Source organism: Acipenser ruthenus, chromosome 29, assembly GCF_902713425.1.
Source record: "Acipenser ruthenus chromosome 29, fAciRut3.2 maternal haplotype, whole genome shotgun sequence".
Classification (NCBI taxonomy): domain Eukaryota; kingdom Metazoa; phylum Chordata; class Actinopteri; order Acipenseriformes; family Acipenseridae; genus Acipenser; species Acipenser ruthenus.
The window spans coordinates 1,136,747-1,161,417 of NC_081217.1; the positions used below are offsets into that span (position 1 = coordinate 1,136,747).

Genomic DNA, 24,671 nt, shown 5'->3' on the forward strand with positions numbered 1-24,671 from the left:
GCAGCTTCCCCCTCGGTTTGACTGTGTGTGTGTGTGCTTGTTTTTTTTTTTTTTTTTTTTTTCTTCCTTGTTATTGATACTTCGCGAGGCATACAGTGCATGTTGCGTTCTTCTGACCCTCGCACTGTGAAGAGCAGCTCTGATCGCTCTCTTAATAGAACCAGCGTGTTCAGCAGCCCTACTAGAGGGATCCTACCTCTCACCCCGCTTGGGATGAAATCCCCTGCAAAGTGGAGGCGGTCGCGGTACATATACCAAAATAACCTCTTATGCAATTGTTATGAAACTCCATCGTTTTGTTTATTTTTTTTTTTGAATGTCCGATTCCGGTGATATGCAGCATGGGGCTGCCTGTGCATCCTTCTTCTGTTGATATACTTCACGGTCGTCGACTTTTTTCATCATGAAGAGATTTAAACATGGGAATGATGCAGGTCAGGGATGTATCATTCCAATGCAAGCAGCCTGTGCTTTTGATTTGCCTTGGAAAACGCTTCCAAAAGGGTAATGTCCGCTAGGATCCGAAGGCAGCGTGAATCGGGAGCAGCAGTTGTCCGGTATCGTTTGTGGAAGTCCTGAGCCAGTGTCTGCGACTCGGAGCCAGCGTGTATCTTGCGGTAGTGAAGCAGCCTGCCCTGGGATTCAAGACTCCCGGCAGGATTGTGGCTCGGGCCTCGCTCCTAATTCATTTACGCTCCAGGGGGCAGGTTATTGTTTCACAGCTCCCTGTCGGGGGACCTGCTGAGTGCAGACAGCCTCCTGGGTCGCTAGCAAATGAATTCGCTCTGCCTGGAGTGTAGTTCCAGCACAGCCACGAAGAGAAGACGTGTAAGCTGTGGTTCAATCATTGATGGCATGTTGGGAACAGGAACCGGGAATGCAAGGCGTTGAAAGAGCCTCAAGTAGACGCCACTACAAAGCTAAAGATGGCTTACAGCAAAACCATGGCTTTGGGGAGTCCAGCAAGAGACGACTTTAATGAACTTCTGGGATCAATCGGCAACTAGGAACTGGACGAGCATTGATGGGCTGAATGGGCGCCTCTCATTCAAGACATTCTCTGCACAGTTTTGCAAAAAAGCATTGGGTTTGGATAGTCCAGGGTTTCATCTCCTGAAGCCTGTGTCCAGCTGTTGCTATCCATGAGGACAGATTTATTTTCACCCTGCTCTGAATTTGCATTTCTTTGCGTTGCACAAATCCAACCTGCCCAATGGTCCTGGAGGCTTCCTTACACACAGCACTAGCAGGGCTGATTTGCAGTCCCATGAATTGCTTTTACATCTTTTACACACTTTTTATATTGTGTAAAAACCTATCCCGTGAATCGCAAGAAAATAATTCCGTCTGTGTGTTGTGTGCCCTTTCACCACTGTCACTGCGCTCTTGTGGTTTTGCAATGCTGCAGAGCCCCTCAGTGGAGTCACTTTCTTGTAATTCACTGCGGTGTATCTGTATGTTACAAAGAATACATGTTTTACTCATTTATTTAAGATGGGGTTTACACTAATGCAGACAATTGTTTTGCACTCTTGTACCTTGCAACAGTGGAGTGAATGTGCATTGAATAGCAGATGAGTGGTGTTACACATACAGGACAGTTTTGTCTGCCCCACCACCACTGCGTCATGTGAGAGCTGCTCAAGTCAGGAACTTGGAAGGCTCCACAGAGGAGGTTTGTTTCCAATATTATGAGCAAAAAACAGCAAAACCATTTTTTTTTTTTTTTTTAAACCTTGAAAGCGTGTGACTCTCATAACTTGCTGGATTGATTTTTAAATCTGGCATACGCCTTCGTAACTGCGAGGAGGGGGCACGAAAACACAAAGCACAATTGGAGATTGTTCTGTTGCAAACCTTTCCCCCCAAACACCCATGCACTGGCTATTAATAGAACTGTGTTTGAGCGCACATCGGCATGCAAGGCAGAAAACCCTTCCAGTTATCGAATTTCAAAACCATCTTCACAGCTACCTTGTCTTAACGGCAGAAGTGTTTTTTCCATTAGAAAGCACACAGCTGCCTGGTCAGAACCATGGCGTTCCAGTCAGAACCTGAGGAGCTGTGCAGAGGCCTTGGTACCGTCTCCTTGTGTAAGTCATTGGGTTTGCAAGTCATCTGAGGACTTTCAAGAGGCGATGCCAATGCAGCACTGTATAAAATGTCTGTTGCTACTTAAAAAAAAAAAAAAAAAAAAGTGCCTGAAGGCTGGAAGTTCTTTCTGTGATGTGCAAACATGCAGACCGCTACACGAGGTTTTGAATCCACTCTCTTAGGCCTCTGGTACCCAGTCACTTTATACAGTGCAGATCAACCTCTCTGCAAGGTCCCGGTGCTGCAGTTTATCAGCACCGTTGCATTTGAAATATTTGCATGCTACGGTATCCCTTTCGCTCTTGTGTATGGGAGGGGGAGGGAGTTATTTACACTGCATTACAGTTCATTCTACATCATGAGGGTGATGATGTCCTTGCTCTTGAACTAACCCTTGAAATCTGTGATGAGGTGATCAGGAAGGAGACGTGGTCTGTGTCGCACTTGGAGATTTGTTGTTTTAGACTTTATTCACAGGAAGAGACGAGCAGGCAAGTTTCCCAGACTGCTTTCCAGTCTCCTGCACTGCAGCCCATCCGACTGTTAGGGAGCACCTGCTACTGTAGATAAGCAGAGGTTTGTGATTGATCGCAGGGATTGAAATAAGACTCCCATTGCATAGCGGTTTAGTCCATTCCTGGTTTTACTGTGAGCTTAATACGACACTCCTGAGCTTGTTATCTATATGCTGGGGCTTGTATTAAAACCTGGAATGGGTGAAACTGCTATTTCCATCCCTGGAGTGATTTGATTCATCTTATGTAATTTGTGTTTGAGTTTGTAACTCTGTGTGTAGGAAGTACAAAGCAAGCGTACAGATTCCCATCTGCACTGAAGCATCCTAAACACGGCCAGCCCGAGGGCTCTTCTTTTGGGTAGCACCAGAAAGTCCATTTGCTTAACGTAGATGCAGTTGGATAGGCTAACCGTGATTTTGAAGGGGGGACGCAATTGGCACAGGCATGGAGTGGAATACCCGTTCAGCCCAGCCTGTCACATTCCTTGTACCCTGAAAGACTAGGGAGGCTCTCCCTCACTTTTATACTCTGTCTGTCCCCTGTGTGATCTCCCAGTGCTCTTGACTGTGTGAAGCAGTTGTGCTAGCCTTGTGAATGCTGGCTACAACGCTGCTTTTCCAGGGAAAGCGGAATGATTTAGTGGGTCTGTTTTGCAATGTGACAAGCGTGCATCACAATGACGTTGCCTGGCCCAGCTGCCCAAGGTTGGGAGATAAACAGGGCGCCATGTCTTCTATCCCTCCCCTCCTCTAATCGGAGAGGAGAGGACCTGTGCAGGCAGGCAGGGACTGTGCCAGCCAGCATGGAAACCTCTGATTTATCGACAGGCTGTGCCAGGGCTGACCTCATCAGTGCCATCAGCCCTGCTGCTGTGACTGCTCTGGGCAGAATGAACGACCAGTGAAGAGGTTCTCTGTATTGGGTTGTAGAGTTTGTACTTTGGAAGTCAGTCACTGTTTCACTAGTCTCACGTTATCCTCATTTCCTTTTCCAGTGATTTTTAAACCCTTACTTCTAAGGGCCTGTGTTAATGTAGATTGCATTACTGATTTATTTTTATTGATTTTTTTTTTTTTTTTTTTTTGGTTGCAGAGAGAAAAAACAGAAAATTCAGGACATTAAAAATAATATTAAAGAAGCTATAGAGGTAAGTTGTTTCAGTTCCTCGTCTCTCGTGAGCCTTTTCTCTGTGTGTGTGTGTGCGTGCGTGCGTGTGATGCTAATCGATCTCTCTTCCTGGTGTTTTACAGACGATAGTGGCAGCAATGAGCACGTTGGCACCGCCTGTCCAGTTAGCCAGTCCCGAGAACCAGTTTCGGATCGAATACATCCTTAACCTAGTTAACCAGAAGGACTTTGAGTTCACTGCGGTAAGTCATTCTTCAGGATGCGTTCTCCTTTTCAGGTAGTGGTTTGGAAGGGGAGGGGAGGGGTGTGATTCCAAGTGCCCGAACGAGAGACAGATTCACTGTTATCTAGTTGTTGTTTTTGACATTTCATTGGCCTTGAGTCACATCTGAAATGAGTTTTGTTGTCTGTATGAAATGAGTCAGATTGTATGCAACTTTCCAGATGAGCCATCTTCACCTCAGAAGGGCTTGGGGGAGGCTGGCTTGCAGGACAGTAGCACTGGATTTGAATGCCGGGCCAGGCTGGTCACTCCACCCCCTCATTCACAGGCTGGTCACTCCACCCCCTCATTCACAGGCTGGTCACTCCACCCCCTCATTCACAGGCTGGTCACTCCACCCCCTCATTCACAGGCTGGTCACTCCACCCCCTCATTCACAGCTGTACGAGGACCAAGAGGAGTTCATTTTAACAAGAATATTGCGATTTGTCAAAGTTCTGAAGCACACAGTTGGTTTCCTGTTCTTCCTTTAATCCAATAATGAAGTGTCCCGATTTAGAAAGGGCAGCGAGGTGCTCTTCACGTCTGAATGGAGGGTCTGTCGCTCTTCAAATTGAACTCGTTAGCTGAACTCTTTTAGAAGCTGGCTAGAAAGCCACATTTTTTGGATTTCATTACACGGATGTAAATTTAGACTCGTGTTCTAGAGATGAACTGCTGAACACCTGCACATGTGGATACACTTCTCTTTGTATGGGTGGATGGGGAGCAAGAGGAGCATTATTATTATTATTATTATTATTATTATTTTGTATATCTTGCGTATTAGAGTTGGGGGGATATATGGAGGATCCTGTCTCTACGTCCGTCACACTTGGATTTTGAACCTGTTCATATTCCGAGGGTGTTGGTCTCAGTGCTCAACTCTGGCATGACGCTGTTCTCCCAGTTGAGCTGATTAAGCAGCCACTAATAGTCGCACCCGAGTCCCAGCAGCAGCCATGTAATAGTCCTCCGAGGATCGCGCTCGGCCTCCTGGCTTGTTTACACCTGCTTGTTAAAAGACCTTTGGGTTGCAATTAAGAAGGATACCCTGTGATCCTCTTCTCCGGCTCTTCTGCCCCAGGATGCTAATTGAATTCCAGAATCCCTTTCTGTGAAGCGATGCCTTCCTATTCGAATGGGAAGTGTCTGCTCAAAGTGGTGTCTTTATTGTATAGTAAAAGTGATTCAATCGTGTTCTTTTGAATCCTGGAGTTTTACAGTGGAGGTCTCATGTTGGGGAGTTTTTCCCTTGTTTTTTATGGGGGGGGGGTTGCATCCTCATATGAGGTCTTCGTGTATTTGCGTTTTCCACATGTCCCCATATAAAGACTACTTCTTTTTGTTTTTTATCTGCTCCCATATGAGGTTGCCACGCATGAAAGGGTTAATGCCCGTGCTGAGCACCGGCAGGGGTGTGGCGGCTCGCAGGCTGAGCGTGTGAACAGGAAGCGGGTTGCTGCTGCTGCTGCTGCTGCACCACTAATGACAGCTAAGCCGGAGAGCAGTGCTGGGAAAGGGTGCGCAGCGAGGAGAGTGTCACCCAATGGGCTTTGGAGCCCTGTTCACACGAAGAGCGAGTAAACCACCGATGCAGCCCCCGACACCTCCTGCTGCGTTCTGCACACATGCTCTTACTTCGGAGGAGGGGGGTTCCATCAATAAGTGTTTTTCTGCCTGGTGTTCATAGGGATGTCATCTTCTGAGATTAACTCCAGGGGACTGGTCTGAACCACACCTACTAGCACTCTATAAACCTTGTGTTCCAGTGCAACAGAAATTGGGGAAACAGCTTTTTGTGCTCGTTCAGTCCTGAATTCTTTTTGTCGAGCTGAAGAATGCGAAATTAAGTTCCGTCATTCAAAAAGGAACTCCTTTATACCTGAGAGCAGGACAGAACAAATGTTCTGCATACATTTTGGTGAATAGGACTTCAAAGTCCAGTCATTACTTTAAGATAAGGTAGGACTTTGAAATCCCTCCAGGATTGAAAGGGTTCAAAAATGGTGTGATAGAAGAAGGGAGAAATAAGGGTCATGGGACAATTGAGAATTGAAACCCTGGTTGAACTCCATGCCGTGTGTGTGTGAAATTCTGACGGCCTTGTGCATGTTTAGCATGGCTTTGGATCCAGCGTCACGTGAACAAACCCGAAGTGACACGACCGGAAGAGCCCTGTTGGGCACAGCGTCTGTGCAAATTGTTAAACGCATCAAGCTGCTACTTGTAGGATGAGTCCCAGGAAATATCTGAGGAGTTGTGAACTTTATTACTAGCTTCCTCCTTTGCTAATCGGATAGACAGGTTCCTTTTCACTAAATGAATACACAGGTATTTCCTCCATGCGAGTTCTTGGAACAGCAGCCCAGTGAAATGATGATCTGGGCATGTGATGGGGACAGAAAAAGAATCTGCACACCCACAGCTATATTGGGAAGTGCAGGTCTCGGTTGGGGACTGTATATTTAAACGCTTCTCAACACTATAGTTATGTAACACAATAATGCTTGAGATTATTATTACTACTACGACGCATAATATCACAATACAATGCAGATTTGTAATAGAAAATGTGCAAACCAAGTTAATAAGTACCCCCTTCCCCTAGGGCTTTCCCCTGGCGTGCAATCTGTGTGTGTGTCTGTATAGGGGCTTGGAGTTTTGTCTCCTTTCTCCTGGTTTAAAATGCTCACTTGTTAGAGGAAAGTGACCCATCCGATACAGCTGGCTCTTGATGCAGGAGGAACTGAAGGTGCACAAGCTTACCTATTCCTACAGGGGTCACTGTCGTGCAAACCTTTTTGTAAACCACTGGATTAGAATGACAGTCGGTGCATTGCAGTGCAATACTAAAGGGAACCCGAGTTAAACCCTGCTCGGTTCTGTAAGTCGTATAAGAGAAGAACAGTTCTGACAGAAGAGATGATGGTGGCAGTGTGCAGATTGTGTTTGCAATGTGACGAGGTGTTTGCACTCCTCCTGCTCCACTGTCCGTTGTTCCTTTACTTATCTTTCACATGTCTGCTTCTGTTCTGCTAACAGAACAAAGAAAGCAGTCTGTTTGTTTCTGAGCACGGAGATACGGGGAGTAGGAGTGGATGGGAATTCTGCATAGTTTAGCTTTCATTTTGAAATAGGTTGGGCAGGGAGTGGCCACTTTAATAGGGCACACAGTAGAGGCACAGCAAGGCAATGAATCGCTTGATGTGATGTGCTGCACAGAATATAAAGCTTTGAGGAGTTAGCTGCAGCTGACTGTCACATGACGGCCTCTTAGGGGGCTCCATGGAAGACTTCAGGTCTGTCTTTGTGGGGATCCTGGTTCTCTTGGGATGCCCTTCCCCTGCCTGATCACAGTGGGGTTGGAATTCACTAAGGCTGGGGCAATGCCTCATTTCTCACTATCGATGTATCGTGCTCCAAAAAAAGCAGATGCATTGATTTTATCGACGTTATGAAAGGGTAAAAAAAAAAAACACAAAAGAAAACCACAGTAATACACATGGAGCTGTAGATTACTGTAACATTGCTAGCAATGCTTTAATAACTTATGCATATTACATTTATTACTTCTGTTTATGCATATAGTAATTACAAAATCTATTGCATTAGTTGTGTTACCGGAGTATCCCAAACATTACTTTTCTTTACTTTCTTGCTGTCTTACTTTAGAAAATAATTGCCAAACATCGGCAGGCTTTGTATTTGTAGCTCTGTCGATTTACAGTATTTGTAATTCCAGCACAACGCTCTTAACTTGCTCAGTTAATTTGAAGACTCCTGCACAGATCCAATCCCCTCAGTAAACACTCGCAGGGGGGAGAAGGTGAGCTCAATCGCATGCAGAGTCAGCGAGTCAGACCTGAGGGGAGCAGAGAAGCTCTGCGCGTAATGCAAAAAATGATTGCGTTAAGAGAAGCAGGGCCTTTTTTTGCATCGCCTCAGCCTTAGAATCCACACTGCAGTTTGACCTTTAACCACTTAAAGCCAGTGGTTAGACTTGTAACCGCCTCAAACGCAGGATGTGGTGTGACCTAGAGTGAGCACCCCCGATGGAACAGCTGTCCATTACCAGACAGGATCGTGAGATTCACAGGAACTGCTCTGTGTGTGTGTCTGTGTGTGTGTGTGCGTGCGTCTGTCTGCGTTCATCTGTGTCTGCGTGCGTGTGTCTGTGTGTGTGCGTGCGCGCAGGTTTAGAATGAAAAATAACTCCGTACACTTCCTTTATGATTGGGTGAATGAAAGATTATTTTAACATTTATGAATCTCGATTGCATTTCAAACCACCGCACAGTATTGGCTAATAGATACATTTTCAAATATATTGTAAGAGGAAATACATGAGTAGCTCAAGATGAAAGTGAAAGCGTACCATGGCTGCTGTTTTCATATGCTGTGCCTTTTTCTCTCCTAGGAGTTCTACGAACACACAAAGATCCTTTGGCAGGATGAAGGAGTAAAAGCCTGCTACGAGAGGTCTAATGAATACCAGTTGATCGACTGTGCACAATAGTAAGTACAAAAAGCAGCTTTTTCTCTTACGTGTTGAACCTGGCCCCAGAAGGGGCATTGAGAGCTTGGCTCTGTAAATGAAGTCGTGAGACTTGGTGTATTTTGCCTAATTCAGGACGTTGGCAGTGTAGCTGTGCTTCGGGATACCCGCTTTGTATGGGGACCTGCATATCTGGGTACGTCTTAATCCTAAAGGGTGCAGTTCAGTCTTTTGACCATCGGTGCACAAGGCTTGTGTTGCACAGGCAGACGCCCCAGGCTAGAAATGCAGGGCGAGTCATGCAGCATTGTCAGGGTAACAGGGCAGAGGCTGAGCGCAAACTGGCGCACTACAAACGAGCATCTTAACCACCATGCAAAAGAGCCAGGCCCGTCTGCATTCGTGGGTATAGAGCTTTAAACCTCCTGTCACCTCAGTGACAGAGGACAGGACAGAATCTGGATCACTCAGCACTGCCTGTTACATTAGCGACTGTCACTGAGAGAGGCAGGAGAGGAAGTGCACTGTAGCAGGAGCAAGCTGGAGGCTTCCAGACAGGTTATTTGTTGCCTGGATCAACAGTGGGGTTATGATGGGGGCTTGTAGAAACTCGCCTAAATAAAACTATTTACAGTAGATTAGTGTGTGTGTAGAAATAAACCTGACAGGACTCTGAACTTCCCCTGATTTGCAAAGGCTTTGGTGATAAAGAAATCATTGCTTGGGTGCACAGCAGTTCTGCTTAGTAGCACCAATTAGAAGCCTTAAGAAAATGCAAGAGCTTCCTGAAGTGTATGTAAAACGTACGTGTGTGTGTGTTGTGGGGTTTGTCTCTATTCTCCCACACGTTCCTATCTCAAGTTGTCGGCTTGTTCGTTCACTTCTCTACAGCTGTGTTACCAGCAAAAACGTTTCGTGTTAAATTTCCTCATCTCCTCTCCCTTCACAGGACTGGACCTCACTGAACGTATTTCCTGTCTCCTGACAGTCATATTGCCCAAAATTGCCTTAAACATGCATTCTTTTGTACGCCGCTCTATAAATAGTATAATGCTGTCTCTTCTCTGCTTTCTGACCCAGATTAAGGTGCAGTTAAGGTGCACGTAGCTGCTCTTAAATTTAATGTCTTTTTGCATTAATGTGGTGGTAAATGCTTTGTGAATATGGCCCCAGATGCATTGGCAGACTCTGCATTATTCACCATGCAGGTCCAACACTTGTAGACAGCACCTTGTTTAACATTGCTAACCTCTTTCGTAGAAATACAAAGACTGTGTGTGTGTGTGTGTGTGTGTGTGTGTGTGTGCGTGTGTGTGTGTGCGTGTGTGTGCAAGTAAACCCCAGCTATGGCAGGGTCCTGACCTCTGCTACAGCATCTGGCTCAGTGTTCACCCCCCTAATTTGATTATCTCTAAATTCAAAATACACATTTGACAAACATCCTAATAATAATGATGATAATAATTGGGATTTGAGGAAACAGCTGCGTGCTTTTGCAGTAGAGGTTGCAGTGTGTTCAGTGTGCAGTGCAGGCAGCTGTTCCTGACTGGATGCAGGGGAGGGCTCGGTCCCGATGCATCTCGCTGGGTTTTTGCATGTGTGGCAGCAACAGAGCTCTCCAGCGCTCTCCAGCTCAGCGCGGCTGACCTTTGAAGTTCTGTATAATGGCGGATTGTGAGGAGACCAGGGAGGCTATTTTTAGCTGGGCTTGCTGCTGCCTGTGCCGCTGCGCAGAGCAGGGGGGGGGGGGGGGCTGCTCTCCTCCTGCTCGGTCCCTGCCTCGGCTCCTCCAGCTGGGGAGCTCGTGTCTCGCAGGCTCTCTGTCTCAGCCCCCGACTGGAAGAACCGCTTCCACCTGGACAGGGATCTGAAGAAATGTTCAGGAGTGCACAGGAAGGGCTTCTAATTCTTTCTGTTCTAGAATACAGAGAGAAGCATTCCCTATCCCCTGTATTAACTGTGACATATTTTTTAGTAAGCTAATGCATTAATGCATTAAGCTAATGCTTTTGACTGCCTGCTTTTTATTCTGTTTCTTCACTGGCTCTGCAGGGCAAGGATGCGTTTCTGTTTTAAAGATAGGCATACAGGATCTGACAAGCTTGGTTTCTGATTTCTTCTTGTTGTTAAGCAGCAGGAAGCTCTCCTGTTGAATTTATTTCTCATAGCTGCCAAGACAGAAGTCTGGATAATAGAAGGCTCTGACATATATTTTTTTGTGTTTAGTTTATAAGGTGTACACTGGAAATGCTGCAAGTTACCTTACATCTCTGTAACTCTACCTGTTCACTAAGATAAATACATGTGCCTACTTTTTTAAAATCCCTGAATTGAGATCTAATATGGGCCAATGTGCCTTTTTGTATCAAGCGAGATGGTATTGTGTTATTTCTTGCCAGGACCCCCTTGAATATGAGGGTTCTAGCCCGGTTAAATAAATCCGTTTGTAAAAGAAAGCACACTAGATATCTGTACTCGTAACAGACACGGATGACGTGCTCTGCCGCTGCAGGAGAGCATGGCTTCAGATAGACTGCTGGAGTCTGTGGTTCCTGCTGCATGGGGAGGGGCAGGGAAAGGAGGCTGTGACCCAGGCAGAGCAGGGTTGTGGCAATGTGCTGCTTGTCAATGAAAAGGACAGTCTCCCTCTCCCTCTCCCTCTCCCTCCCTGCAGTGCTGCTGATCTCCATGAATCCCCCGGAAATGCCCCCTCCCCCCCTGCAAACTCCACAACATGCTTATGTAAAGGAGAGGCAGAGCCAAAGCTAGCAAGGCGGAAACGCGCTCCCTCACCGCCCCCCCCCCCCCCCCCGTGCTTATGTAAACGGGAGGCAGTCGGAGGAGCTGAGAGCTATTTATAGCAACACAGTGCTGCAGAAGAAAGGGGGGGTAAGGAACACAGGGAGGAGGAGGGGGGGCGCTGGGGGTGAAGGCATACCAGCAGGTTATGCTTCAGGATAAATCGAGGGACTGTCCCTTTGGAGGAACTGGAGCAAAGAGATGTTCAGGTGGGCTGTCTCCCGCTGCAGTCCTCTCATCTGCCTCCGGAGTGCGGAGTAAGCCACAAGCAGGGCTGTCCTCCAGACTCTACCAACGCAATGCCGTTATCAAGCTGAGAGACGCAGCCCTCCTGCTTTTTATTTAACTCTTTCACAAACAAAGACCTGCTTCTCTCGGGTGAATTTAACCTTTTTTTTTTTTTTTCTCTAGTTTTGTCTGTCCCACTCCTCTGTTTTGCTTGTGCTTCTGGCTGATTGAACCTGGAAATGCTATCTGACAAGGGGGACAGGCCTGCTGAGTGTCTGTAATGAACTATTTCGAGGCTTAGAGGACTATGAATTACAGCACAAGTATAATTACCACAGATTGAGCCCTAATAACGTCCCCTGTTAGAACTAGCTGTTCATTCAGATATCAATTAACAGCAGCTCGTTAGCCATGGTCTAAATATAGGCCTCCCTTGGCTCGGGTGCTGTTTAATCCAAGCACAGTACGCAGAAGTGCTTGTGGGGCTCGGGACCCGGTGTAACAACTCATTTTTAATAATACATGAGTAAATAAAGCACTGTGGTGTTGGAGGAGGAAGCTGTCCTGAGAGTGCTGGAGACCTCTCAATCACTGGGGAGAAGCGACCATGCAGCGGTTCCTGAATGAGGACTAACTGGGATTTCTAGGTGGTATGAATTCACTGCTACCCCGATCACGTTAAGATGGCCAAGATAAAAACGATGGTTAAAGAAACGAGTTTCCTAAGCAGGCACGCACCTGCACAGCTACCTATCGCCCTTTGTTCTGGAATGATGCAAAAAAAAAAAAAAAAAACGACTTGCACTTGGTATCGCTCCACGCTCTTCCGTCTCCTTTTAACAGAGCACTCCCTCATTTGATGATCATTTCATCGTATTACACATTAAACACAGTGCTCAGTCAGGGCTAGCACGGGTGTCAGGATGTGTATCGTAGGAGGATCATCTCAACCACAGTCAATCACATTTTATCTTGTAAAGCGCCTTTCAAGGTGCGCCATCTTCACAAAGCGCTTAACATTAAAACAGTTCAACACAATGAAAAAATAAGAAACAATACAAATGGAAAAGACCTAAATAAATAGTAAGTAATCACAGATAAGAGAAACAACAATAATTTTAAAAAGAACATTTACAATGAAGAAACAGAAAAGCAGAATAGAATAAAAAGATCAAGAAAGAGCCAAGTGAAAAAAGGTGAGTTTGTAGCTTTGCCTTTACGAGTGAGAGGGTGGGAGCAGCTCAAACAGAGAAGGGAAGAGCGTTCCAGAGTGTAGGAGCTGCAGAGCTAAAACAACGACCGCCAAGAGTTACACGCTTTGGCCAAGAGTTACACGCTTTGGCCAAGAGTTACACGCTTTGGCTTGGGAATTACTAAAAGGACAGAGTCAGAGGATCTCCTGATTACGTGTGGGGGTACAGCGGGACAACAAGGAGGACAGGCATTCAGGGCCGGAGTTATGAAGAGATTTAAAAGTAACCCTTAATCTGATAGGTAACCAGTGAAGAAGGGCCAGCTAAGGAGTGATGTCATCATGGTGTTTGGATTTGGAAAGGATCCCTGGCTGCTGCATTTTGTACTAATTGTATTCTATTAATGGCACGTGCTGGAAGACCAGAGCAGAGTGAATCGCAGTAGTCCAGTCGAGAAGTGACAAATGCATGCCAAAGGATCTCCGCATCAGATACAGAAAGATAGGGACGTACTTTGGCAATGTTACGGAGATGATAAAAGGAAGGTTTCACAACAGATAAGTTGTGAGAATCAGAGGTAATCCCACCAAGACTGCGAACAGAAGGGAAGGAAGTAGGCAGCAGTTTCCAAAGCTGAGGGTAAAGGAACTGAATTGAAGTCGAGGCAGTGCAGACGAGCAGGGAGGGTTTTGCTTGCTTGGCAGGTGCTGCAGTTCAGGGGCTGTAGTCATCACGTTGTAACTTCTGTGTTTGCCAAACAATCCCAGGCACGTGTAACAGCTACTGCAAGCCTGCTATGTCACTGGGAGGGAGGTAATGCATATCTCTGTCTGTCTACAGTATATCTATAAAAACTGAGCCTTGCTTTTCAGCATGGGCCCAGTCCATGTTCCGTGTGTTAGTTTGGCGCACACACACCCTCCTGCATTGTTATACAGCCAAAACCTTCCTAAAGGAAAATGTTCTTGATTTTTAAAGGAGTGATTTCCAGTCCTTTTTCATGTCGCTGTAACACACGTAGCATGTGAGCCATACATAGAATAGTGGTGGTAGCAGCTGTTTAGGGACATGGCTTCATCATGTATCGTGCATAACCTTTGGCAGATTTGATAGCTTTGTCAGTAGCACCCAGGTCTTGAGTGCAGGTCCAGGCCCTGTGTCACTGTATCTGCTTCCTGGGACTCTGTTTTTGTTTGCTGTGCTGGGGCTGGGCTGGCCTGGCCCTCTTCCAAACGTCTCTGTCTCTCTGAAGATTTTGCTTTTGCGCTGATAGTCTATTTATAGTGCCTGTGGTTCCGTCGCCATGGCAACTGTGCTGGAGGCCAGGGCGTCTGGGAACTATTTTTGGACTCTGCTTGCAATGTCAAGCCTGTGTTGTATCTTAGGTCGGACTGATTTTAGTAGTATTGTTTTTATACAGAGGGGCGTTCTGAAAGGAGGCAGATCCCGTTATTGTTTTGGGCTGTGAGCAGAATATAATGCAGCCTGCTCAGAGGTTTCAGAAGAATAAAAAAAATATACTGTGCCTCTTAGGTTTGTGAGAGTCGTCTGCTAATAAATACAAGCTGCTCTTTCCTGCTGTGTGAACCCTGCTATCCCTGCCCTTGTGCTCGCTTCAGCTGTAACAAGCTCGTTTGGAATCAGTGCAGCTGAGAATAGCGCCCCCGCTATTCCTATTCTGGCGTGGGCTCCATGTTGGATTGCACTCGTTGTACAGTGTTTTATTACGGGCAGTTGCCTCTTGGCACTGTGTTGACAAAATGGCTGTTGACAGCAGAGAAGCTAGCGATGGGGAGACGTTCTCTCCTCGCAGGGCCGTGGATTGTGATGTGGCAGCAGCAGCGTCTCAGCTGTACACGTGGAGCTGAAAGCTGCTTTTATGGCAGCCTGTCTCCTGGTAGCTTGTAGTCCTCACTCTGCGTCAGTGATCTGTGCTACAGGAGGCTGAGGAGACAAGATGGCAGGAAAGGGTGCTGCTTAATTAAAAAATATATATAAAATAATAATAATAATGAACCTTACCCTGTTTAGAGCTTCAGATATCTTGTGGAAAAACATTTATTTACAGGTTTAGTAAAAAAATAAATGCAGTCTTGTTTAATTCTTGTCTCACCTGCACTCTAGCGCTGACGTTTATCATCCTCAAAGCGAGCCCTGTATGTTTTTAAGGGCGTTGCCGTCAAGCTGTGTAATTATAATTGTTGACATTCCGTGCAGTGCGTTGTTTGGGGTTCATGTGAGTTTTTGCACATACAGTATTTTCCCCTTTAGACACGCTCCAGCTGCTTGCTGTCTCCCTGTTCTTTTAAGTGACAGTCTCTCGTCTTGGAGCAGCACGTGTCCCTCCTGTGATATCAGCGACGGACAGCACGCTGTTCTGATCGAGGCTCGGTCTGTGTGATGTGAGAGGAGCGTACGCACCCACAGGGTTAAGGGTTACACGCGTACACTTCTTTTTCCTGTAAGTGAACTGCGTTGCTGTTCAGTGTCACAGCTCCGCTCCCTCTTGCTCTTGTTGTCCTCTCTGCCATATAAGGTCCTGTAACCTTGATTGCCACAGCAAGAATCCAAATGTAAAGTCTTAGTGTTTCAGCTTTTCAATAATCCTTCCTCAAAACCGCAGCGGCAGCACACCCCCCCCCCCCCCCCCCCCCCCCACCCCTGTGGCAGGAATTTGAGGAGGCCACTCCCTGGGACCTCATTAACCCTTCTCATCCCTGCGGAGCTGTGTGTGTTGCTGCTCTGCACAGGTCAAGACAGCTGTATGCGTTGCTGCTCTGCACTGCACACCTGTGTGTATTGCTGCTCTGCACAGGACAGGACAGCTGTGTGCGTTGTTGCTTTGCACAGGTCAGGACAGCTGTGTACGTTGCTGCTCTACACTGCACAGCTGTGTGCGTTGCTTCTCTGCACAGGACAGGACAGCGGTGTGCGTTGCTGCTCTGCACAGTACAGCTGTGTCCGTTGCTGCTCTGCACAGGTCAGGACAGCTGTGTGCGTTACTGTTCTGCACAGGTCAGGACAGCTGTGTGCGTTATTGTTCTGCACAGGTCAGGACAGCTGTGTGCGTTGCTGCTCTGCACTGCACAGTGGTGTGCGTTGCTGCTCTGCACAGGTCAGGACAGCTGTGTGCAGTTGTATGAAAGCTCTCTGTGCCAGAGCCAGTCGTCCTGCAGGCATCGGGCTCAAGTTTAAAGTTCCAGTAAGCAGGCTGAACCTTATTTAGACATATTGATGATCAGTGGAAAATAAAATGCACTGTGTACTGTATGACGTGTTCGTGTTGCAGTGAATTCAATCCTGCGTTCATTCTCACACATTTCAGTACAGCGGTGCAGAGTATGCCAGCGGGGTTCCTAACGCAGGCACAGGGATTGACGGGACGAGACCGGCTGGCATCACAGTACCTTGCACATGCTTAACCGCTGTACAAGAGAGCCAGGTTCATGCGGACGAGCAGTTACAGGCTTGAACCATCGCCTCATTCAGACTACAGGGATCAGTGTGGTACTGACTACCTGGGACACACACCTGTCTTAAACTATGAAGATACTGAACATCTTTATCATGCAGAACATTGCCTCTCTTTTTTTCATAGTTCATAGATTGCTACCACTTCCATGTTATTGACAGGTGATATCGGAACTGCCAGTACAGCGATCCCTGCACATCCAAAAAAATTAAAGACTGTGAAATTGAGTATCCATGTAAACAGGACGTGAGGGAGTTCTGTTCTAGGAGTCGCAACCAGTAACACCCAATACAAGCATTTCAGGGACTTCAAAGCAAGCCTGCCTGCCTGCCCTTGATACAGGCCCATGCCAGCGCTCAGACTAGCAGTTTGCGTTTGTAATCCAGGGAAAGCCAGCCGAAGAATTTATCCCTACTGCAGTTCTGTTAACAAGATTAATTTATAATAAAGCCATTATCAGCTTTGTGGGAGCTGAAGAGCATTTTCTGCGCCTGGGCTGACGATACCCGGCCATGGCGTGCTTCAGAGGAAGGGCAGGTGACTGCATCCAACCTGCCTTCGTTGCCCTTCTGTCAGTCCCAGCTCTTGCTCAAGGCGAGACTCTCCTCTCCCCTAGTTTCAACACCACAGGAGTAGGTAGGTAATAAATTCAACAGTGATTTAGCATTTCCTTTCCAGGGGAAAATACAGTTTGTGTTTGTTTAATGATATCACAGCAGTCCAGTTTTATTAGCCCCCGCCCCCCCCCTCCTCAGGAAGTGTTCTGTGTTCCTCGTCAGCTGTTTTACAAGCATGACTCATTCCGATAAGCAGCACTTCATTCCAGACGGCTTCAGCTCACCCTCTGCAGTATACCTTCACAACTCAAAACTGCTCTAAATATTCCTCTAGAGGCAGTTCATCTGTACTGCACCATGTGCCCAGCAGCGTTCAGTGTAGAAAAAAAACTAGAGAACTTCATTTTGTGAGTTTAAACTTTGGCTTTTTTAAAAAGCAGCAATTCAGTCGTAAGCGACTATCATGTGGCAGTGTTGAAAATACAAAATCCAGCCAATAAACCTAAAACCTGTGGGATTGCAGAGCACAGCCAGGCAGTATCAACAGCAGTGGACGTAAACTCGGAGTCCCTTGCTGTGGATAAACGGGTTCACACACAATGCAATTCCTCCAAACCCTTACAGAGCACAGCACTGGAGCACTGCTTCTCATTACTGCATTGCTGAAGCCAGGACAGCTGCTAACGACTCTGCTTTTCCTGCTCCACTGTCACTATCCTAGGAAACGCACTACCTCCTCTACTGTTCCAGTCATGGAACTACAGGGCGTACATCACCATTCCAAAATCCCACGTAGCTGTTTCAAGAGCTCAGGGCTGGGGGCATCTGTCGCCTCACAACCCCCGTGATCTCTGATTTGTTTAACTTCAGGGGATGGTGACATTGAAAGCAGTGTGTTTTATTTAGACTGTGCAATCTAATCTATAGTGTTTATTTTTTTTTCTTCTTGTTCTACAGCTTTTTAGACAAGATTGACATCGTCAAACAGAGCGACTACTCGCCACCTGATCAGGTATGGAGCAGCATTGTCACAGTGTGTTGGAAGAGAGCATTCCTTGTGTTATTCTAAATGACTGTCCCGGGTTTGTCAGAGTTCCTGTGTGTCTCATCCCATGTACAGATTTCATCCCGTGCCTGATGCATGCACAGGAGTTCCCGGTTTCAGTGTGCGTTGTGTGTGGTGGAAGTGAATGCGTCCTGTGTCGAGTGTGTGTGTCTCTCTTGGTTTAAGAGACCTCATTCCCCACAGTTTGAGCAGACGAGAGGACATCTCTTCCCCAACGAGAGACGCCCCGCACACAGCGTATTCACTTCTATTGTTCTTTAGTGGAGTCGTACCTGTTCTCATGCATGTGAAGGATTCTTCATGTAGATCTGAGGTCATCTCCTTTCTTAATGCTGCAAAGCTAGAAATAAACTGTTGAAGGAATAATTTAATTATCACAACTTTCTCCTTTCAAAACAGAAGTAAAACAGCCTTTTGAATTGCATTTTGTCATGTTTGGGGGACACTACTAATTCTCTTTATTGGTGATGAGATGCAAATGAATGTCTATGAACATGATTTTTTTTATATTCTTATTTATTGCCTGTGTTGGTGAATCATGCCTACAACCGGAAACCTGGAAGGGGGTAGGGGGTGGGGTTCACAAATCCCTCTGCACAGTGTTCGTGTAGAGACCTCGGCATTAAGAAAGGTTGCCAGAGAGATGTCTACAGATGAACTGGGCAGGGGAAATAACCTGAAAAACTAGACCAGTCTCCAGAAACGGCACCGTGGAACTCCTGGCTGACAGGAGGAACAGCGTTGGGGTGCAACTTTCAGCAAACAGGAAATCCATATTAAAACACATATTACACGGAAGGCATGTTAATTACAGATCCATGAATCTGCTCATTGAGGGCATGTGTGCACAGCAGGGCACAGCCTCGGCATGTTGTATAACTCAGGATTCCTAGCCGGTGCCAGCGTGCTGACGTTGATTGAGAGATGTACGGAATGGAGGGATTAGATGCAAACAGAATGCAGGAACAGAGCAAGCCCAGCCAGCAGTGTTTGCAGGTGTTGATGGTAAGCCGTTGCAGACCCGTGTTTATAGGTGGATAGTGGAGTCACGCCTGCCCTTTTCTTTCAACAGGACCTTCTCCGATGCAGAGTCTTGACATCCGGGATCTTTGAGACCAGGTTTCAGGTGGATAAAGTCAATTTTCAGTAAGTAGACTTCGTGCTTCGTCTCCTCGGGATACTAATCTTGTGGTTTGAAAGTAGTGCTAGTCTGGGGCTGTCCTGAAATGTGCTTGTGGTGCTGCATTGACTTGTACAGCTGGTTTCACTGACACTGTTTGGACTACCTTACCTAAGGTTACAGAAGGCAAGGTCTGTGAAACCAGTAGGTATAAAAACCAATCCCGTGCAGCAGGAGTGTCGGATATTCCTCCAGACGCCTGTTTGGAGCTAAACGCAGACTCTACTCGAGCAGGTCCAAGTGTCGTGCTGTCACTCCAGTGCCAGTGGTGCATCGTTGCAGCCCCTCCCTGTAAAACCCGAACCTCGCGAGTTATTTCAGTGTGTCGATGGCGTTCCTGCTGCACCAACGGTTTTAACAGAGCGGTTTCCTGTTTTACAGCATGTTCGATGTCGGAGGCCAGCGAGACGAGCGCAGAAAGTGGATCCAGTGCTTTAACGGTAAGCTGGGACTGCTGTAGCCCCGTCAGACCTCAAACAAAGGCTGCTGGGAGTTTGAGAAGCGCTGTTCTGTAACCAGCAGCTAGAGGATTGATGCGATGCTTGCCTTTCTTCACAGACGTCACTGCGATCATATTCGTAGTCGCCAGCAGCAGCTACAACATGGTTATACGAGAGGACAATCAGACCAACCGGCTGCAGGAAGCCCTCAATCTCTTCAAGAACATTTGGAACAACAGGTAACTGGGCCGCAGCTCAGAATAGACACAACAGATAACCGGGCTGCAGCTCAGGATAGACACAACAGGTAACCGGGCTGCAGCTCAGAATAGACCCAACAGGTAACCTCTGCAGCTCAGAATAGACACAACAGGTAACCGGGCTGCAGCTCAGGATAGACACAACAGGTAACCGGGCTGCAGCTCAGAATAGACCCAACAGGTACCTCTGCAGCTCAGAATAGACACAACAGGTAACCTCTGCAGCTCAGAATACATGGGAGGGGCAGGGAGCGGACCCCACTGTGGCTTCACGGGAGGGGTGCCGTTTCATAAAAAGATATGTTTGCAGTTAATGCTAGAAATAAATCCTTCTAAAAAACGTTTATTGCAATAATCGTCATGTTCTCCCTGGTACTGGGGACTAAATCTGAGTGGCTGCACTGCCTGGAGTCATGTACTAATGTTCAATAACATTAAAAAGAAAACTGCTTCTGTACGTGGCTCTGTTTGTCTTGGGCAGGATGCTGTGTTTTTATTTTCCAGTGTGCCTGCACCGACACTGTGACCCCGGTGTTTCTATGAAGTGTTGCACAGCAGCGTGTGCTTCGATGTGACCCCGGTGTTTCTGTGAAGTGTTGCACAGCAGCGTGTGCTTCAATCGAGTTTTGTTTTTCCTTCTGCAGGTGGCTGAGGACCATTTCTGTAATTCTATTCCTGAACAAGCAGGATTTACTGGCAGAGAAGGTGCTGGCAGGAAAATCCAAAATCGAGGAGTACTTTCCAGAATTCGCTCGCTACACTACACCCGATGATGGTACGGCCAGCTGAGTTTGGAGTTTGTTTGGGGTTTATTTATTTAATATGTAATAAGTAGTTTTTCAGTAGTTTTAATTGTATTAAGTTATGTACACAATGATGGATGAATAGCCATGTTGTTACTAGTCATAGTTTCACAGCTCCTCTATGAATCAGTTCCACATCATTTTGTTATGCAGGTTCCTCTCTTACATTACATTAGGGTTATAATTTAAACATTTCCTTTTGTTTACCTAAATGAGAACTTGCTAACAGCTACTCCCTGAGCGTTTCCGGTTCAGCTTTTTCTCATCATTGTCCCGTACTAGGGTCCGAATCCCAGCTAGGCAGGATCACAGTGAGTGAGTGACTGCACTGCACGCTGCGAGACAGGTGTGTACTGGTTGTGTGAAGGACGGTTTCACGGTGAGGCTCTGTAAAGAGAATGTCCACACACGCCAGTATTCCACCTGGGGGAAGTCCTTTTTCTTTGATTTATTTCCTTAAAGGAAGTCTCAAGTGCAGGTATCTGTAATCTCTCCACGCCACATGGTTTGTGCTAAATTTCCCCTCCACAGAAAAAATGTAATCTCTTTTAGTAAATCCCAGAACAGTGTTTTATAGTATCCGTTGCACCCCCTTATTCAAGACATCGTTGCGGTTCTTTGACACAGTTTGATAACAGGAGCTCGAAGAGAGTACCCAGCAACGCAGAGCTCTGCACTCTCAGGCACTGGCAGGCCCTGGTACAGAGGGGTTTACCAATGTTCTTAACAGGGGAACATTCAGCAGTTCCTTCTGTGCCCACCAGAGGGCACTGACCAGACAACCGAATGTTTCTAGAACATGATGCATACACTTAAGGGAGAGAAAACGTTTTATTAGTGTGCCATTCTCACGAGTCCTTTTATTAACGTTGCTTTAGGTTTTACAGACTTTATACTCGCTCAAGTAAAGCCAGTTTATCCAGCCACCACGCAAACACAGCGGGTATTGGGACCTCACTTGCACAGAACTCGTTGTGGGGGGGGGAGTCCTAATACCTGCTGCACAGGAAGTGAACTACTTGTGAGGTGGCAGGATAAAATGGCTCCCCCAGAGTCCTAATGAAAGAGGAATCGGGAGAGCTAAACGGTGAGCATCACAGAGAGCACAAGGATAAGGAAAGGGGCTCTTGCTTGGTGCCCCATTTAATGCTTTTCTCTGTTCTGTGAGCGAATGGCAGCACCTCATTGTGTTATTCAGCAGCCTTAGCCGCAGCTTTGTTTGGCAGAGGTAAGCGTCCGAGGCAGTCAGATACAAGTAAGATCTTGAGAATAACTGGGCCATTTGTTTATTTTCATTTTCTTAGCAACACCAGAGCCAGGCGAGGACCCCCGCGTGACGAGGGCCAAGTATTTCATTCGGGACGAGTTTCTGGTGAGTGTGTCTGATTCCAGATTCACTGGGGCAGCCTGGCTTTTGTAAAGATCATAGACTTGTGTCTCTGATTCCAGATTCACTGGGGCAGCCTGGCTTTTGTAAAGGTCATAGACTTGTGTTCCTGTGTGTAAAGGTGTTGTGATGGTTGATGGCATGCCTGCAGGTTTTGTGAAGATTGACTTGTGGTCTAACCCCCTCCCCCCCCCCCCCCCCCTCGTGTTTTCTCTCTCTCCTCAGAGAATCAGCACAGCCAGCGGGGACGGACGGCATTACTGCTACCCTCACTTCACATGCGCGGTGGACACAGAAAACATCCGCAGGGTGTTCAATGACTGTCGGGACATTATTCAGCGGATGCACCTTCGCCAGTACGAGTTGTTGTGATGGGGGTGGAAGGCGCTTGTTTCTGTTCTTTTTGGGACTCCTTATTCCTCATTTTAAAGTAAATAAGACAAAACAACAAATACAAAAAAATAATAATAAAAAACCCGCCGAAACCAAACTATATTGCTCACACACCGCAGTGGAAACAGAACTGCTGTCTTTTCTGCAGACCGGACCACCTACTCTTCATGACCTCCCTCCCCTCTCCACAGGTTCAGAGAGAATCGCTCGCTTGCCCTTCCTCCTCCTCCTCCTCCTCCCTCCCCTCCTCAGTGCAAGAAGGCACCAAAAAAAATTACTTTGTGACAGCCATGTCTGTATTAATTCTTTTAACATTGATTAACAAATATAAAGAGAAACGAAACAAAAAAACACGTTCTGAAGGTGTGTGGAGTTCCTGGAAGGTTCTGGGATTGATGACAGAAGACAAGAGAAAGGAACTAATGAACCAGCGAGGGTGTGAGATTTCAGAGGGAAAGGAAATCCGGACACTGATAAGGAGTCCGTTTCCCTGGGCGCCCTTGCATTAACTAAACGAATGATCTACATTGAACTGCTCAATCTGCTCTCTGCACTGAGAGCAGCCCTCGCATTAACACACTAGCAAGCAAGCAAGCCCGTCGGTATTGAACTGCTCTGTCTGCGCTCTGCACTGAGATCAGAGGCACGTGCCAAGTTGTCAAGAGACTATGATGAAGACAAGCCTGTATGTTTGATTCCTGGGGCCCTGCATTGGGGTGGGGGGCTAACAACAACAATCAAATACAAAGAGATAACTGACATTTCTTCAGAGGTTCGGACAGTGCAAAAAACAAAACCACCAGTCCCAGCTTTCTTTTTTTTTTTTTTTTTCTAAAGGGGATGTTGCTGTGGTCTTTTTAAAGATGATGGAGACTGTTCTGGACTGTGATTGTAAAAAAACAACAAATGAAATGAAATCTCCATATACACTGTCTCCTGTTAGACACTGATCCTCCTTTTTATTTCTCTCTCCTTATTTTTTCCTTAAACCACCAACAAAACAAAAATCATTAACTGGATAGCAGTCCTTTTCCAATTAATTCTCTCTCCCTCTCTCTCTCTCTCTCTCTCCCTCTCCATCTGTCTGATTGTCTCCCTGTCTCCCTCCCTCCCTCTCTCTCTCTCCCTCTCCCTCTCCCTCCCTCCCTCCCTCCTTCTCCCTCTGTCTCTGATTGTGTCTCTCTCTCTCTCTGTCTCTGTCTCTGATTGTCTCCCTCCCTCTCTCCCCCTCTCTCTCCCTCTCCCTCCCTCCCTCCTTCTCCCTCTGTCTCTGATTGTCTCCCTCTCTCCCTCTCTCTCTCTCTCCCTCTCCCTCTGTCTCTGATTGTCTCCTCTCTCTCTCTCTCTCTCTCTCTCTCTCTCTCTCTCTCTCTCTCTCTCTCTCTCTCTCCCCATTCTTTTATTTTATTTTGCTGTTGGATTATTATTCTTGTACAGACTGTAAAATGTATTATTTTGTACAACTTTATTGAAAAAAAAAAACAAACAAAACAAACTTGTAGAAGATCTTTGTGCCTTGATCATGGCTGTACCTGTGCAATGAGCTAAGATGTAAAATCTGTTTGACTGCGCTGTACAGCTTTGTCACCCCTATCCACAGGCATTAGCTCCAGGTAGGGACACTTTATCTGTAGTTTTAGGATTTTTTTTTCTCTGGTTTATAAAAAGGATTAAAAAAAAAAAATGCTGTTTTAAAAAAAAAAAAAAATCAAATACAAATTGTGCAAAATGTAACCACTTCAAAAGTGAGGTCTTTCAATAACTAGTGACCTGGACTATTTATATTTTCAGCATTGTGCTTTTTTCTATTCTTTCTTTTTGTTTTTAGCTTTAACTCATTTAAATCTTTATCCAAATGCAAAACATTGCTTGTTTCTACATAAAAAACAACATTTTTGCTACAAAGAAAAGAAAAAAAAAAAGACATGTTAGTCTGTTGGGTTTTTCAGAGTTCGTTTATATCAAGCCATAGCCATTGTCTCAGCGTGGGGTCCATCCTAGACATTGTCTCAACGCGGGGTCCATCGTAGGCATTGTCTCAGCGTGGGTTCCATCCTAGACATTGTCTCAACGCGGGGTCCGTCGTAGGCATTGTCTCAACACGGGGTCTGTCGTAGGCATTGTCTCAGCGTGGGGTCCATCGTAGGCATTGTCTCAACACGGGGTCCATCGTAGGCATTGTCTCAGGGTGGGGTCCATCGTAGGCATTGTCTCAGTGTGGGGTCCATCGTAGGCATTGTCTCAGCGCGGGGTCCATCGTAGGCATTGTCTCAATGCGGGGTTCATCCTAGACATTGTCTCAACGCGGGGTTCATACTAGGCATTGTCTCAACGCGGGGTCTATCATCTCTACACACTTCCAACCACGATTGTACCATGTTGGTATAAATATT

The 24,671-nt window shown here is 46.5% G+C and overlaps 1 protein-coding gene across 3 annotated transcripts in view; it reads left to right on the forward strand.

Moving 5' to 3' along the window:
- Positions 1–23,107, forward strand: part of LOC117431829 (guanine nucleotide-binding protein G(s) subunit alpha) — a 45,021-nt gene extending 21,914 nt beyond the window's left edge. For all 3 annotated transcript variants that reach the window (XM_059003527.1, XM_059003526.1, XM_059003528.1), the window contains 10 exons: positions 3,705–3,759; positions 3,863–3,982; positions 8,423–8,520; positions 17,707–17,761; positions 18,888–18,961; positions 19,377–19,435; positions 19,554–19,674; positions 20,340–20,470; positions 21,803–21,870; positions 22,111–23,107. In XM_059003527.1, coding sequence (XP_058859510.1) covers positions 3,705–3,759; positions 3,863–3,982; positions 8,423–8,520; positions 17,707–17,761; positions 18,888–18,961; positions 19,377–19,435; positions 19,554–19,674; positions 20,340–20,470; positions 21,803–21,870; positions 22,111–22,257 — 928 coding nt within the window. In that variant the 3' untranslated portion in view covers positions 22,258–23,107. The remainder of the gene's footprint in view (positions 1–3,704; positions 3,760–3,862; positions 3,983–8,422; positions 8,521–17,706; positions 17,762–18,887; positions 18,962–19,376; positions 19,436–19,553; positions 19,675–20,339; positions 20,471–21,802; positions 21,871–22,110) is intronic.
- The last annotated feature ends 1,564 nt before the right edge of the window (positions 23,108–24,671 follow it).